The sequence below is a fragment of the Mytilus californianus genome, unplaced genomic scaffold, assembly GCF_021869535.1.
Source record: "Mytilus californianus isolate M0D057914Y unplaced genomic scaffold, xbMytCali1.0.p SCAF_46, whole genome shotgun sequence".
In the NCBI taxonomy this organism is placed as follows: Eukaryota; Metazoa; Mollusca; class Bivalvia; order Mytilida; family Mytilidae; genus Mytilus; species Mytilus californianus.
Window position 1 is genome coordinate 859,162 of NW_026262697.1, and position 18,121 is coordinate 877,282.

Genomic DNA, 18,121 nt, shown 5'->3' on the forward strand with positions numbered 1-18,121 from the left:
ACGACTACCACTTTATCACAGGTTCCAAACTTGGGACAGCTCAGATAAAATAACTTGTAAAACTTAGCTGGTTTTTGCGCTTCATCAAACCATGATAATTGCGTCGAGTAATTTTACAGCTTATTAAGGGCCACTTCCGATAAGACCGGTTCATTTTGTTCATTCCAATTTCATTGCAGCAATATAACTAAAGGCATTTATTACTTGAAGATAAATCGTATTAAATATTTTGCTATATATTCAAAGGTAGTCTACTGTAATCCATCACAAAATTCTGGTTTTATAATCTGCTTTAGTGTTAATGTACCTGATTACGGATAACAAACAAAGTAGAGTTTTATCATTTTCTTTATAAATATCATTATCTATTCATCATATGATCGACATTTCTGTCACAAAGATGGATGTCTACACATTGGGGTTACTACTGGTGTTCTGTCTGGGGACACAGGCACGCCCTTCACAACAAGAATGTGGCTATACCGTAAGTCTGATTTGAGTATTTGTAAAGCAAAATATTGTCCTATGAAATATTGTCCCCCAAGACAATATTTTATGACTTTGTTTCATGAAATTTTGTTCCTATCTATGAAATGATGTCCAGACTCCAGAGAAGGACAAATTTCCATATGAAATGTTGTCCATATACAGACAATATTTCATAGATGAACAGTATGAAATTTCGTTTTGTTAAAGGGAGGCTATCCAAGGTTACATATTGTGTATATTGAGACAATATTTCGTAGATGGGTGGTCATGCAATTTTGTCTCATGAAATGGAGGTTATTAGACATTTGATATTTTTGATAATGAAATCATAATGTGTTTTATTTTATTGTTAATAACAAACAAACCTGCATAGTTAAATTATGCAGTAATTTATGGTTATACACATACTTTACATTAAATGGAAAATATTTGAATGAAATTCCAGAAACGCTCACAGTGAATTTCATAGCAGAGGATTTCTCAGGGAAGACATAATTAGATTAAGAAATATTTTCATGGACAGCATTTCACAGCGAATTTCATGGCAGAGAATTTCTCAGGGAAGACATAATTAGATTAAGAAATATTTTCATGGACAGCATTTCACAGCGAATTTCATGGCAGAGAATTTCTCAGGGAAGACATAATTAGATTAAGAAATATTTTCATGGACAGCATTTCACAGTAAAATATTGTCATGGAGAGTATTTCACAGTGAAACATTGTCCAGAAGGAGGTGACAAAATTTCATGGACAAGGACACTATTTCATAATTTTCATATATTTTATATGAAATTTTGTCCAACGGACAACATTTTATGGAGGACGTTATTTTATGTTACATATTTATATAAAGGGTCCTTATAATGAGGGTCTAGATGGGGTTAACAGAATAGAGAATATTGGGCAAAAAATAAAGAAAAGAGAAAAATGGACAAACAAAATAAAGAAAAGAGAAAATTGGACAAACAAAATAATGAATAGGGAGTAATAGAGTGTTAAAATATAAAGAATAGAGAATAACAGAGTGTTAAAATATAAAGAATAGAGAATAACAGAGTGTTGAAATATAAACAAAAGAGAATAACAGAGTGTTAAAATATAAAGAATAGAGAATAACAGAGTGTTGAAATATAAACAATAGATAATAACAGAGTGTTAACATATACAGAATAGAGAATAACAGAGTGTTAACATATAAAGAATAGAGAATAACAGAGTGTTAACATATACAGAATAGAGAATAACAGAGTGTTAAAATATAAACAATAGAGAATAACAGAGTGTTAACATATACAGAATAGAGAACAGTGTGTTAAAATATAAACAATAGAGAATAACAGAGTGTTAAAATATAAACAATAGAGAATAATTGAGTGCAAAAATATAAAGAATAGAAAACAATGGAAGAAACAATAAAAAATACAGATAGATTGTCTAAAAATTGAAAGAAAAAAAAAGATACAGAAATGAAGCACCCCCTCTTTTTGAATCATTCACACCCTCAATGAACAAACTGACAAAAACACAAATTACGAACTAAGAGTATAACTAGGTCAAAGCCTAATGTCAGCTCATACATATACTTAAATATCAATTAGTATACCTGAACCTCCAATGACCCAAGTGTAAAGACGCCATAAGACGTTTAAGAAAAGCATGACATTGAGAACTGTTAGAATTTTGATACAATCCTGTTGTGACATTAGCTCTAGTTGATCTTGAATGTTAGTTTTATAACTGGGACTTCACAATAAGACTTGCCTGTGTCGCATGTTTCAGTGTTCAGATGGTTTTGCATCATCGAGTTATTAGTGAACAGTTGCCAAAAGCATCAAGCAAATCATCAGATATCATTTTTTTTCTTTCAATTAGTAGTGGAGCACAGTGGCGTAGCTAGGCCATTTTTAAGTGTACGCCCGAATCTCATCGAGGGGTTCGAGGTCCCCTAAGCTGGTCCAGGGCAGGAGATCTTCCGGTAGGTCGCGAAACCCCCGGAAGTTCACGCGTTATTGAGAAAAAGATACCAATATCTGTCATTAAAAACTCATATCAATAGCAACATACTTGATCGATATAAGAACAAAACTACCAACTTTACGATAAAAGAGATGATTTCAGCTTCCAATTGTGAACTTTTCTTTTCTATGTAGCAACATTCCAGCAGCACCTGCATATGGATTATAAACCTCCCAGTTGATAATATAAGTTATCTACGTTCATATCCGTAGATATGGATATTTTAACACCCTGAAGTATCCAAGTACACCCTGAGGCGAAGCCGAAGGGTGTACAGGGTACTGAAGGGTGTTAAAATATCCATATCTACGGATATGAACGTAGATAACGAATTTATCCCCGGTCTTAGTCCAAATCTGTCGATTTTTAGAGAAATTCGACCACAAAGTGTAACGTGAAAGCAACGTTTTTTTCTTTTTCTAAAAGTCTTTTATTGAAATTTGGGAATTTGACGTATCTTTTACGGGGTGTAGGGTACTACCTTTGGTAGAACCCTACAGGTATTCAAATATAAGACGTTTTTAATACAGAGACAGAGAAACTGGAGTGGGTCGAATTTGGCGCTCAATGTTGTGAGAGTTACATCATAGACGGTGTGACGTTAACGTGGGTCATTTGCATAGGTAGGTCAGTAGTCCCATTCATAGACAATGTGGCAGCCAAGTGATGCATTTACTAAAATGAGTGCAAATGATCGACAAAATAAGATAACATCGTTAGTGGATTAAATATTTAATTACAAACATCATGAATAATCTACAGAATTCTATATTTCACAAAGAACAACCATGGAACTAAGGAAAACGTGCGTGACATCCCCCGGGGTAATGGATAGCAACGTCCGGGTATATGGGTTAGCAACGCCCAGGGGCTATGGGTTTTGTAACGACGTGCGTTATCCAATCAAAATCCTAGAAATATACTAAGCCGGGGATAAGACATTCCGGAGCTTGCATTTCCTATCATTATTTCCTTGATAGATGGTTGCTGCATGCTTAGAAGGAAGCTACTGAACCAAGTGAAGAGTTCCAAGTGGTGAAGTTGAAATTATCCCTTCGAAATTTTACGGTCGACATCACGAGTAGGTTGACCGTTATGGAATATCTGTTTCACTGATTGCTAATGACGACAGATATGTTCAAATTTTGATATTACCACAATCCCGTCCTAGCTCTTTTCCTCGAATGTGACCTACCGAATTAGACTTATCACTGGGTTTGTACATACATCAGCAACACGACGGGTGCCACACGTGGAGCAGAATTTGCTTACCCTTCCGGAGTACCTGAGATCACCCGCAGTTTTTGGTGGGGCTATGTTGCTCAGTCTTTTGTTTTGGTGTTGTATTTTGTATACTGTTGTTTGCCTTTTCGTAGTTTTCATTTTTTGCCATGGTATTGTCAGTTTGTTTTAAACTGATGAGTTTGAATATCCCTTTGATATCTTTCTCTTCTCTTTTAGAGTCTAATTTGTTGTTTTTTTTATGTTAAATTTATCAATTTTGTGTTGATTTGGAATATAATGTACATTTAATTAAGAGAAAAATGCCCAAACCAGTTGCGTTAAAATATGTCTAAAAGGAGATGTGGGGTAAACAGTCAATCAACAAAAAAATCAAAACTTTAAAGAGATAGTAAAAAAGCAAGTCTCCGTTTCAATGTTGTCATTCTATTAATTTTTTTACCTTATTAAATTTACTCACCTTCAAAATTCAAATTTCAGTAATGGACACATGTCCTAATTAATTCTCATAGATCGGTCAGGTGTAACGTAAAATAAATATTGAACTGTAACATAAAAATGCAAACCACATCGTATCTCAGCAGATAATGAATTGATCTAAACAAAAGTAAACTGTAGAATTCACAGTAAAATCAGACTTTGACAGAAAATGGACGAATATATAATATAAAATATGAAAACAACACGTTATTAATTTCATGTGTCCATTTAGCGCTTTTCTGGATTTACCTTCACCAGTAACATTCAAAGCCGAATATTTGAAAGCCGAGGATGTATAAGAACCGAAACAGTTGCAGAGCTATATGACCTAAAAGTATATAAAAATAATGTGATACCAATTGATTAAGAAGTAAAGCAGTAGGCCCGGTAAGACCCTTTTTTGGCCCCAAAATATAGCATTTTTTTTAAATTTGTAGAATTAATGTAAACTTTTAGCTATTTATTGGAAAGAAGAATTCTTTTGTTCCATAAATATGGGCTGTTTTTGACAATACAATGCACATTTGTGCTAATTTTAAGACGGTTTTTGTTTAAAATGGAAGTGGCCGCATTTGTGTTCAGTCTTAATATTCAAATATATGTTGTATTTGATGGTTATACATAACATATATAAAGGTTGAGACTGAACACGAATGCGGCCACTTACATTTTAGACAAAAATCATCTGAAAAGTGACGTTTAATGGCATATTTGATAGATTTTTCATATTTAAGGTTGAATTTCAGCGTCTTTAATGACCAAATCATTTCAAATCCTATTACATAAACTAATTGAATCGACTGAAATAGACACTTAAGTGTTTAAAAAATACCAAAAATCTTTCATCAGATGTACTTCGAATTTTAGGCTAAAACTAGCCGTTACCGGACCTTCTACTTTCATCACTTAGTCTTTTATCTTTAATTACAAGTCATTGAAGAAAGAATTACAAGGCTCGTGTGCTTTTAATCAGTTCTTTTGATTTATTAGGGTTAAAATATTTTTTTCTTCAAATTTATGTGTACGCCCGGGCGTTTTGACGTTAACGTAGCTACGCGCATGGAGCATTATGGTATCGTGTTGCAGACTATGTAAACCTAAAAATAAGATAACGGCACCCATTTAAAATGAAAAAAAAAATCGTATATAAAACTTGAGTTACTTTTAATAGTTATAATATTTTAAAGTTCAAACTGTGCATTATTTTACACAAGTTGTGCATGTCACCAAAGACATAATATGTCACTAAAGTCACACAAAAAAATGTATCATTTAGAGGTACTCAACTGTGTCAACAAGACCGCATCTCAATGGCACAATAATAAAAAGACAATATGGTTTATTTTCCTTTTCAAGAGCTGCAATCCTATCAAAGAAGACATGCTGAATGTTCATCTGGTACCCCATACGCATGATGATGTCGGTTGGTTGAAAACAGTAGACCAGTATTACTACGGAGGTAAATATGCAAGAAACAACTTATTAGACTGGACTTACTGAGCATTGCTAAAAAAATGTATAACACATGTCATGGTTTCCAGGACATGGATATGCATGAATTCGCCGGGTAAATCTGAGATTTCTATATCTCAAGATAAATCCATAATATTCCTAACATGGATTTTCTTGAGAAACTAAGGCATTAGTGTTATGTCTTTGTTTTGTAAACCTTGCCGATTCTAAAAAAAACTTATAATTTATCAATATTTATTTATTTACCGTCGATCCGAGCGTTCTCTCACAGTTTCGGAAAAAAAGACTTGTATCGTCATCGATTTCCTCACTTAGTTTTGAAGTTTCCGGTTCATATGAAGAAGCCAATTCATGATCATGTATCATGATATCAGAGACATATACTACAATTGTATCATATGTCTCTGATGATATGAAGTATATATGCATTAATTAGTTTTATAAATCAATAGGGTTTATGAAATCATGTTTAAATCTATCATCTCACAGTAAAAGAATAAGATTTTTTTGGCGTCACAAAAGATAATGGAAAAATAAATATTCTCAACCTCATTTGATATATATCATCTATCAAACAACAGAGATCACGATTCACGAGTTGATTTTTTTGTCAATCACGATTCACAGAAAATAGATTTCCATGATCACGGATCACGAAAATTAAAAAAAAAATGAATCTGTAGAAAAACGGATCATGATAGCGAAGAACGAAAATAACCCATTAGGCCCCTCATACACGACTTTAAATTCATTCTTTTCTATGGTCTTTTTCTAGCAAAGGAAAACATATAAAGCTTTTCTCCTATCAATATTAACACTTTTTTTCTGAATTCAAGCTCAAACTGGACTGGTAGTACCATATGTTTATACAAAGAAAATTACCTTAGTATGGTTATTAATACTTAGAAATATGAGACTTTTTCTGTTTAGTGTGCTTACCAGTTCAAATTCATTTGAGTGAATTTCTACTCATATAACAATATACTTGCCTATATGTCATGTTTTGATCAGAGATTGTTCATAAAAAAAACTATAGTAGTGCAAACAAAATATAATTGAGAATTTTGCCCCCCCCCTTTTTGTTTTACAGATAGTAATGATATATGTATTACAGAATTCTGGTATACAATACATTATAGATTCTATAGTTCAAGAATTACTAAAGGATCCTAGCAACTTGGGGATCCATCATTTTATCCTTGTATTTGTTTACAGATCGTAATGATATACAGAATGCTGGAGTACAATACATCATAGATTCTGTTGTACAAGAATTACTAAAGGATCCCAGTAAGAGGTTTATTTATGTAGAGATTGCATTTTTTGCTCGATGGTGGAGAGAACAGGATGAAGCCACGAGAGACCAAGTTAGGATGCTGGTAAATCAAGGTTTGTATATATTTGGGTAGCAGAGAAGTAAAGCAGGGTTGGGCTATTGTTCTGTGGGAGTTAAAATCATGAAGACATCAGGCCTTTCGGTCATAAAACTTTAATCATTACTTGGAGTACAACATTTCTGCTTAAAAACTCAAAATCCTGTGTTTTGATTTGTTGATTTCTCAGTGAGTTCAATAATTGTACTCAAAATGTTTAAGACTGTAAGGCCAGGATTTGATATGTGATTGTTATACAGATTGTGAGAGGGTCATAATGAGGGACTTTTTGACAAATCTTGTTCTAATATTCCATTGGAATTATGTTGTTAAACATCTGGAAATAATGGGTAAATTTTATGTATTTATACAAAAGGCTATAAAAAAATATAATTTTTTTTATATTAAAATATTTAAACAGAATTTAGGCTGAATGTCACTCAAGTTTCCATGTGTTTTCTGTGGCATGTCTGATCAGAATGGTGTTGTTGTGACAAGTCTGATCAGAATGGTGTTGTTATGACAAGTCTGATCAGAATGGTGTTGTTATGACATGTCTGATCAGAATGGTGTTATTATGACAAGTCTGATCAGAATGGTGGTGTTATGACAAGTCTGATCAGAATGGTGTTTCTGTGACATGTCTGATCAGAATGGTGGTGTTATGACAAGTCTGATCAGAATGGTGTTTCTGTGACAAGTCTGATCAGAATGGTGTTTCTGTGACATGTCTGATTAGAATGGTGGTGTTATGACAAGTCTGATCAGAATGGTGTTTCTGTGACATGTCTGATCAGAATGATGGTGTTATGACGATTCTGATCAGAATGGCATTTCTGTGACAAGTCTGATCAGAATGGTGTTTCTGTGACATGTCTGATCAGAATGGTGTTGTTGTGACAAGTCTGATCAGAATGGTGTTGTTATGACAAGTCTGATCAGAATGGTGTTGTTATGACATGTCTGATCAGAATGGTGTTGTTATGACAAGTCTGATCAGAATGGTGTTGTTATGACAAGTGTGATCAGAATGGTGGTGTTATGACAAGTCTGATCAGAATGGTGTTGTTATGACATGTCTGATCAGAATGGTGTTGTTATTGCATAAGAAATGAAACCTTTCCTCAAAATCATTTGGTGTTTACCTGTCCATTTAATCTTTTTGTAAGTTGAGCTGTCTCAATAAATACAATAACTATTGTTCTCTGCGGAGTTCATTCCATGGCAACTTCAAATTTCTCCTTGGAAAAACTAATCATTCGTTGATTGATTTGGTTGTACAAAAAAAAAAAATCCAAGTGATGAAAATACATGTTTTTTTTAATTTTGGTTCATTTATATGTTTCGAAGTTTAGTGTGATGTCCATTTTCGCTGTACTAGTATACATTTTTTATAAGTTGCCAGCTGAAGCCCGCCTCCAGGTGCAGTATTTTCTCGATGTGTTAAAGACCCATTGGTGGCCTTCGGCTGTTTTCTGCTCTTCGGATGGGTTGTTGCCTCTTTGACACAATCCCCGTTTCCATTCTCAATTTTATGTACCAATACTGAATAATGACACACTTTGTCAGAGCAACAGATGATAAATACAAATTTATGTCAGTAATAGACTACTGTTGAACAAATATCAATTTTATTTGGTCAGTACAGAAAAAAAAAACTTGTTTAAAAAATATTAGAAGAAGCTGTAGATAATTTCGTTATAAATGATGCATATTGCAAATAGATTATATCAGTTTATTTTGGTTTCATAGTGATAAAGTTAAGGTGGTACCCAACACCTTGACTAATATTAATTTGGCTCGTTTAATTTTCATAAAATTTTGACAAAATGTTTACTTTGACCCTTTGATAAAAATATAAAAATTTCAAAAAATTTGAACCAACCACTTTATCAGAAAAATTTCATTGGTTATATAGCAGTTTGACAAACACTAATTTTGATCATTGAGAAGCTTAATATTTCCTTAACAATACAACGTAATTAAAACGTTTAGCTGATTTTTACAGAGTTATCTCCCTGTAGTGTTAGGTACCACCTTAAGTCAACATTTCCCTCAGACAATCTGGCAACCCACTGAAAACAGACTATTATTACAGCAGTTACTGGCAACCCACTGAAAACAGACTATTATTACAGCAGTTACTGGCAACCCACTGAAAACAGACTATTATTACAGCAGTTACTAAAGTTATACTGGGAGGTTATTATACGAAGATATAACCTAATATAAGTCTTTTGTTTGACAGGACGTCTGGAGTTTATATTTAGAGGATGGTTATGAAGATATAACCTAATCTTTTGATTGACAGAATGTCTGGAGTTTATATTGGGAGGTTGTTGTATGAAGAGATTACCTAATATAAGTCTTTTGTTTGACAGGACGTCTGGAGTTTATATTTAGAGGATGGTTATGAAGATATAACCTAATCTTTTGATTGACAGAATGTCTGGAGTTTATATTGGGAGGTTGTATGAAGAGATTACCTAATATAAGTCTTTTGTTTGACAGGACGTCTGGAGTTTATATTTAGAGGATGGTTATTAATATATAACCTAATCTTTTGATTGACAGGATGTCTGGAGTTTATATTGGGAGGTTGTTGTATGAAGAGATTACCTAATATAAGTCTTTTGTTTGACAGGACGTCTGGAGTTTATATTTAGAGGATGGTTATGAAGATATAACCTAATCTTTTGATTGACAGGATGTCTGGAGTTTATATTGGGAGGTTGTTGTATGAAGAGATTACCTAATATAAGTCTTTTGTTTGACAGGACGTCTGGAGTTTATATTGGGAGGTTGTTGTATGAAGATATAACCTAATCTTTTGAGTGACAGGACATCTGGAGTTTATATTGGGAGGTTGTTGTATGAAGATATAACCTAATATAAGTCTTTTGTTTGACAGGACGTCTGGAGTTTATATTGGGAGGTTGGTGTATGAATGATGAGGCATCAACACATTATAATGCCATAATAGACCAGCATACTCTTGGGTTGAGGTTTTTGTCAGAAAATTTTGGCGAATGTGGCAGACCACGCACAGCATGGCAAGTGGATCCATTCGGACATTCCAGAGAACAAGCCTCATTGTTTGCGCAGGTAAAAGTTTATTTATATCCACACCCAACCCCAAATTCTGTAGATTTGTGAAGACACATACAATATGACAATTAATTCTTGTTAAACTCATCATTAAATCCCTGTTGTTTGTATTTTTATGCCCCGCCGTAGGCAAAGTGCTTTAAGTGTTACCCTTGATCGTCCATCTTTCCGTCTGTCCTTCCGTCACGCCCCATTTTCGTTTCCAAACTCTCACTGCAGTTTGTCTCATCAGAATTTTATGAAACTCATACATAATGCTAAGAACCCAAAATCACAGACAGAGTTCGAATTTGGGCAGTGCATCACTTACTGTTGCAATTATATTAGTCAGGTTTGTGGTATGTATTACAGTTTCCAAGATATGAGATCAGAGGATTTTGAATTATACTTTTACATGGTACAGACATTTTTATGCCTTTTCCTTATGTCCCCACCTTAGGCAACGGGGGCATTAATCCTTATCCTTGGATGTCCGTCTATCTGTCCATCTATCCTTCCTTCTTTCCCATTAATGTTTCTGCACTCTAACTTAAGTTTTTCCAATCCAAAGTTTAGGAAACTCATACACAATGCTAAGAACCAAAACTCACAGACAGAGTTCCAATTTGGGCAGTTCATCATTTACCGTTCTACAGTTATGCCCCTTTATATTTTGGAAAATTGCAAAGCTTGAGCAAGGGCATTCATTTCCTCAGACACATTCTTCCTTTATTTGCAATTAAATTATAAAAAAAAAAGAAGATGTGGTATGATTGCCAATGAGACAACTATCCACCAAAGTTCAAATGAGGTAGATGTAAGTAATTATAGGCAACCGTACGAACTTCAACAATAAGAAAAAACCATACCGTATAGTCGGCTTTAAAAGGCCCCCGACTTGAAAAATATGAAACAATTCAATTGAGAAATTAATGGTTACAAACTTTTTTATGCCCCTGTCTATGCCCCTGCTGTAGGCAACGGGGGCATTAAGTGTTACCCTTGACCATCCTTCTGTCGTTCTTCTTTCCGTCCATCTTATTCTCGTTTTCACACTCTTAAGTTTTCCTAATCCAAATTTGATGAAACTCATACACAATGATAAGAACTGGAATCTGCAGACAGAGTTAAAATTTGGGCAGTGAGTCACTTACTATTCTAGAGTTATGCTCCTTTATAACTTGGAAAATTTCAAATTTGTTTCTGCACTCTAACTTAAGTTTGCGTATCCAAATTTGATGAAACTCATACACAATGCTTAGAACCAAAACTCGCAGACAGAATTTGAATTTGGACAGGGAGGTAATAACTGTTCTTCAGTTAAGTCCCTTTATAACTTGGAAATTGCAAATTTTTTCGTGTCCAATCTCTAACTTAAGTTTGCATCATCAGAATTTTATGAAACTCATACACTATGCTCAAAACCACAACAAGCAGACAAGGTATGAATTTTGGCAGTGAGTCATTCACCATTCTAGAATTATGCCCCTTTTTAACTTGGATAATTGCAATGCTTGAGCAGGGTCATTCATGTCCCCGGACACGTTCTTTTTTATTTGCAATTGCTGTAAATTCATGAATTATTGTGAGATTTTTATTAATGCGAATACTGCGACTGGGTGAGCATAGCAGTAATAAGAACTCACATTCTGATATCTGATCCATATATCTTCATGCACATTTTCCTGAAATCGCCATTATTAATCTCGCATTTTTCTCCATTCTTCAAAAACTGCAATAATTTCTGAATTTACAGTATATTATTCATGTTTGAGGTACGTACATTTATTACAGTTTCCAAGATATGAGGAGATCAGAGGATTTTAAATTGTATTTTTACATGGTGCAAACATTTTTATGCCCCTGCCTATCCCACTGCTTCATGCAACATGGACAGTAAGTGTTACCCTTGATCACCTGTCCTTCCGTCCTTCGGTCTGTCTTTCCTTCTTTCCCATTTTCGTTTCTGCAGTCTAACTTGAGTTTTCCTCGTCCAAATTTGATGAAACTCATTCACAATGCTAAAAACGGAAACTTGCAGATAGAGTTTGAATTTGGGCAGTGAGTCACTTACCGTTCTAGAGTTATGCCCCTTTATAACTTAGAAAATTGCAAGTTTGTTTGTATTTGCACTCTTACTTAAGTTTGCCTCATCTAAATTTGATGAAACTCATACACAATGATAAGAACCAAAGTTCCCGGACAGAGTTCGAATTTGGGCCATTCATCATTTACCATTCTACAGTTATGCCCCTTTTTAACTTGAAAATTGCAAAGCTTGAGCGGGGGGCATTCATGTCCTCAGACACATTCTTCTTTGCTTTGCAATTTTTGCAGTTTCCAAGATATGAGATCAGAGAATTTTAAATCATACTTTTACACGATACAAACATTTTTCTTCCACTGCCTATGCCCTTGCCATAAACAACGGGGGCATTAAGTGTTGCCTTTGACTGTCCTTCTGTTTGTCCGTCTTTCCATCCATCCCATTTTCGTTTGCACACTCTAACTTAAATTTTCCTCATCCAAATTTGATGAAACTCATACACAATGCTAAGAACCAACACTCGCAAACAGAGTTTGAATTTGGGCAGTTCATCATTTACCATTTCACAGAAATGCGACTTTTTAACTTGGAAAATTGGAAAGCTTGAACTGGGGCATTCATGTCCTCAGATAGATATTATATAGCAATTATATAGTTGTGTTTGTGGTATGTATTACAGTTTCCAAGATATGAGGAGATCAGAGGATTTTAGATCATACTTTTACTTGGTGCAAACATCTTCATGCCCCCGCTGTAGTCAATGGGGGCATTAAGTGTTACCCTTGACTGTTCTTTCATCCATCCTTCTGTAGTCAATGGGGGGCAGTAAGTGTTACCCTTGATTGTTCTTCCATTCGTCCTTCTGTAGTCAATGGGGGCATTAAGTGTTACCCTTGATTGTTCTTCCATCCATCCTTCTGTAGTCAATGGGGGCATTAAGTGTTACCCTTGACTGTTCTTCCTTCCATCCTTCTGTAGTCAATGGGGGCATTAAGTGTTACCCTTGACTGTTCTTCCTTCCATCCTTCTGTAGTCAATGGGGGCATTAAGTGTTACCCTTGACTGTTCTTCCTTCCATGCTTCTGTAGTCAGTGGGGACAGTAAGTGTTACCCTTGACTGTTCTTCCATCCATCCTTCTGTAGTCAATGGGGACATTAAGTGTTACCCTTGACTGTTCTTCCTTCCATCCTTCTGTAGTCAATGGGGGCATTAAGTGTTACCCTTGACTGTTCTTCAGGACTGTTCTTCCATCCATTCTTCTGTAGTCAATGGGGGCATTAAGTGTTACCCTTGACTGTTCTTCCATCTATCCTTCTGTAGTCAATGGCGGCATTAAGTGTTACCCTTCACTGTTCTTCCATCCATCCTTCTGTAGTCAATGGGGGCAGTAAGAGTTACCCTTGACTGTTCTTCCTTCCATCCTTCTGTTGTCAATGGGGTCAGTAAGTGTTACCCTTGACTCTTCTTCCTTCCATCCTTCTGTAGTCAATGGGAGCATTAAGTGTTACCCTTGACTGTTCTTCCATCCATCCTTCTGTAGTCAATGGGGCAGTAAGAGTTACCCTCGACTGTTCTTCCTTCCATCCTTCTGTAGTCAATGGGGTCAGTAAGTGTTACCCTTGACTCTTCTTCCTTCCATCCTTCTATAGTCAATGGGGGCATTAAGTGTTACCCTTGACTGTTCTTCAGGATTGTTCTTCCTTCCATCCTTCTGTAGTCAATGGGGTCAGTAAGAGTTACCCTCGACTGTTCTTCCTTCCATCCTTCTGTAGTCAATGGGGTCAGTAAGTGTTACCCTTGACTCTTCTTCCTTCCATCCTTCTGTAGTCAATGGAGGCATTAAGTGTTACCCTTGACTGTTCTTCCATCCATCCTTCTGTAGTCAATGGGGACAGTAAGAGTTACCCTTAACTGTTCTTCCTTCCATCCTTCTGTAGTCAATGGGGACAGTGAGTGTTACCCTTGACTGTTCTTCCTTCCATCCTTCTGTAGTCAATGGAGGCAGTAAGTGTTACCCTTGATTGTTCTTCCATCCATCCTTCTGTAGTCAATGGGGGCATTAAGTGTTACCCTTGACTGTTCTTCCATCCATCCTTCTGTAGTCAATGGGGGCATTAAGTGTTACCCTTGACTATTCTTCCTTCCATCCTTCTGTAGTCAATGTGGGCATTAAGTGTTACCCTTGATTGTTCTTCCATCCATGCTTCTATAGTCAATGGGGTCAGTAAGTGTTACCCTTGACTGTTGTCCTTCCATCCTTCTGTAGTCAAAGGGGGCATTAAGTGTTACCCTTGACTCTTCTTCCATCCATCCTTCTATAGTCAATGGGGGCATTAAGTGTTACCCTTGACTGTTCTTTCTTCCATGCTTCTGTAGTCAATGGGGTCAGTAAGTGTTACCCTTGACTGTTCTTCAGGACTGTTCTTCCATCCATCCTTCTGTAGTCAATGGGGTCAGTAAGTGTTACCCTTGACTGTTCTTCCTTCCATGCTTCTGTAGTCAATGGGGGCATTAAGTGTTACCCTTGACTCTTCTTCCATCCATCCTTCTATAGTCAATGGGGGTATTACGTGTTACCCTTGACTGTTCTTCCTTCCATCCTTCTGTAGTCAATGGGGTCAGTAAGTGTTACCCTTGACTGTTCTTTTTCCATGCTTCTGTAGTCAATGGGGGCATTAAGTGTTACCCTTGACTCTTCTTCCATCCATCCTTCTATAGTCAATGGGGTCAGTAAGTGTTACCCTTGACTGTTCTTCCTTCCATGCTTCTGTAGTCAATGAGGGCAGTAAGTGTTACCCTTGACTCTTCTTCCATTCATCCTTCTGTAGTCAATGGGGGCAGTAAATGTTACCCTTGACTGTTCTTCCTTCCATCCTTCTGTAGTCAATGGGGGCATTAAGTGTTACCCTTGACTGTTCTTCCTTCCATCCTTCTGTAGTCAGTGGGGGCAGTAAATGTTACCCTTGACTGTTCTTCCTTCCATCCTTCTGTAGTCAATGGGGGCATTAAGTGTTACCCTTGACTGTTCTTCCTTTCATCCTTCTGTAGTCAGTGGGGTCAGTAAATGTTACCCTTGACTCTTCTTCCATCCATCCTTCTATAGTCAATGGGGGTATTACGTGTTACCCTTGACTGTTCTTCCTTCTATCTTTCTGTAGTCAGTGGGGTCAGTAAGTGTTACCCTTGACTGTTCTTCCTTCCATGCTTCTGTAGTCAATGGGGGCATTAAGTGTTACCCTTGACTCTTCTTCCATCCATCCTTCTATAGTCAATGGGGGTATTACGTGTTACCCTTGACTGTTCTTCCTTCCATCCTTCTGTAGTCAATGGGGTCAGTAAGTGTTACCCTTGACTGTTCTTTTTCCATGCTTCTGTAGTCAATGGGGGCATTAAGTGTTACCCTTGACTCTTCTTCCATCCATCCTTCTATAGTCAATGGGGTCAGTAAGTGTTACCCTTGACTGTTCTTCCTTCCATGCTTCTGTAGTCAATGAGGGCAGTAAGTGTTACCCTTGACTCTTCTTCCATTCATCCTTCTGTAGTCAATGGGGGCAGTAAATGTTACCCTTGACTGTTCTTCCTTCCATCCTTCTGTAGTCAATGGGGGCATTAAGTGTTACCCTTGACTGTTCTTCCTTCCATCCTTCTGTAGTCAGTGGGGGCAGTAAATGTTACCCTTGACTGTTCTTCCTTCCATCCTTCTGTAGTCAATGGGGGCATTAAGTGTTACCCTTGACTGTTCTTCCTTTCATCCTTCTGTAGTCAGTGGGGTCAGTAAATGTTACCCTTGACTCTTCTTCCATCCATCCTTCTATAGTCAATGGGGGTATTACGTGTTACCCTTGACTGTTCTTCCTGCCATCCTTCTGTAGTCAGTGGGGTCAGTAAGTGTTACCCTTGACTGTTCTTCCTTCCATGCTTCTGTAGTCAATGGGGGCATTAAGTGTTACCCTTGACTCTTCTTCCATCCATCCTTCTATAGTCAATGGGGGTATTACGTGTTACCCTTGACTTTTCTTCCTTCCATCCTTCTGTAGTCAGTGGGGTCAGTAAGTGTTACCCTTGACTGTTCTTCCTTCCATGCTTCTGTAGTCAATGGGGGCATTAAGTGTTACCCTTGACTCTTCTTTCATCCATCCTTCTGTAGTCAATGGGGGCATTAGGTGTTACCCTTGACTGTTCTTCCTTCCATCCTTCTGTAGTCAATGGGGGCAGTAAGTGTTACCCTTGACTGTTCTTCCTTCCATCCTTCTGTAGTCAATTGGGGCAGTAAGTGTTACCCTTGACTGTTCTTCCATCCATCCATCTGTAGTCAATGGGGGCATTGAGGGATACCCTTGATTATTCTTCCTTCCATCCTTCTGTAGTCAATGGGGTCAGTAAGTGTTACCCTTGACTGTTCTTTTTCCATGCTCCTGAAGTCAATGGGGACATTAAGTGTTACCCTTGACTCTTCTTTCCATCCATCCTTCTATAGTCAATGGGGTCAGTAAGTGTTACCCTTGACTGTTCTTCCTTCCATGCTTCTGTAGTCAATGGGGGCAGTAAGTGGTACCCTTGACTCTTCTTCCATCTATCCTTCTGTAGTCAATGGGGGCATTAAGTGTTACCCTTGACTGTTCTTCCTTCCATCCTTCTGTAATCAATGGGGGCAGTAAGTGTTACCCTTGACTGTTCTTCCTTCCATCCTTCTGTAGTCAATGGGGGCAGTAAGTGTTACCCTTGACTGTTCTTTTTCCATGCTTCTGTAGTCAATGGGGGCATTAAGTGTTACCCTTGACTCTTCTTTCCATCCATCCTTCTATAGTCAATGGGGTCAGTAAGTGTTACCCTTGACTGTTCTTCCTTCCATGCTTCTGTAGTCAATGGGGGCAGTAAGTGGTACCCTTGACTCTTCTTCCATCTTTCCTTCTGTAGTCAATGGGGGCATTAAGTGTTACCCTTGACTGTTCTTCCTTCCATCCTTCTGTAATCAATGGGGGCAGTAAGTGTTACCCTTGACTGTTCTTCCTTCCATCCTTCTGTAGTCAATGGGGGCAGTAAGTGTTACCCTTGACTGTTCTTCCTTCCATCCTTCTGTAGTCAATGGGGGCATTAATTGTTACCCTTGACTCTTCTTTCATCCATCCTTCTGTAGTCAATGGAGGCATTAAGTGTTACCCTTGATTGTTCTTCCTTCCATCCTTCTGTAGTCAATGGGGTCAGTAAGTGTTACCCTTGACTGTTCTTCAGGACTGTTCTTCCATCCATCCTTCTGTAGTCAATGGGGGCATTAAGTGTTACCCATGACTGTTCTTCCATCCATCCTTCTGTAGTCAATGGGGGGCATTAAGTGTTACCCTTGACTGTTCTTCCATCCATCCTTCTGTAGTCAATGGGGGCATTAAGTGTTACCCTTGACTGTTCTTCAGGACTGTTCTTCCATCCATCCTTCTGTAGTCAATGGGGGTATTAAGTGTTACCCTTGACTGTTCTTCCATCTATCCTTCTGTAGTCAATGGGGGCATTAAGTGTTACCCTTCACTGTTCTTCCATCCATCCTTCTGTAGTCAATGGGGGCAGTAAGAGTTACCCTTGACTGTTCTTCCTTCCATCCTTCTGTAGTCAATGGGGTCAGTAAGTGTTACCCTTTACTCTTCTTCCTTCCATCCTTCTGTAGTCAATGGGGGCATTAAGTGTTACCCTTGACTGTTCTTCCATCCATCCTTCTGTAGTCAATGGGGGCAGTAAGAGTTACCCTTGACTGTTCTTCCTTCCATCCTTCTGTAGTCAATGGGGTCAGTAAGTGTTACCCTTGACTCTTCTTCCTTCCATCCTTCTGTAGTCAATGGGGGCATTAAGTGTTACCCTTGACTGTTCTTCAGGACTGTTCTTCCTTCCATCCTTCTGTAGTCAATGGGGTCAGTAAGT

General features: G+C 37.3%; 1 protein-coding gene across 1 annotated transcript in view; it reads left to right on the forward strand.

Annotated features, from left to right (window-relative positions):
* The window catches only part of LOC127700022 (lysosomal alpha-mannosidase-like), a 76,719-nt gene that overhangs the window by 12,107 nt on the left and 46,491 nt on the right, over positions 1 to 18,121 (forward strand). Inside the window, exons 3-5 of the mRNA XM_052203461.1 lie at positions 5,587 to 5,689; positions 6,919 to 7,092; positions 9,988 to 10,181. Of these exons, the coding sequence (XP_052059421.1) occupies positions 5,587 to 5,689; positions 6,919 to 7,092; positions 9,988 to 10,181 (471 nt within the window). The remainder of the gene's footprint in view (positions 1 to 5,586; positions 5,690 to 6,918; positions 7,093 to 9,987; positions 10,182 to 18,121) is intronic.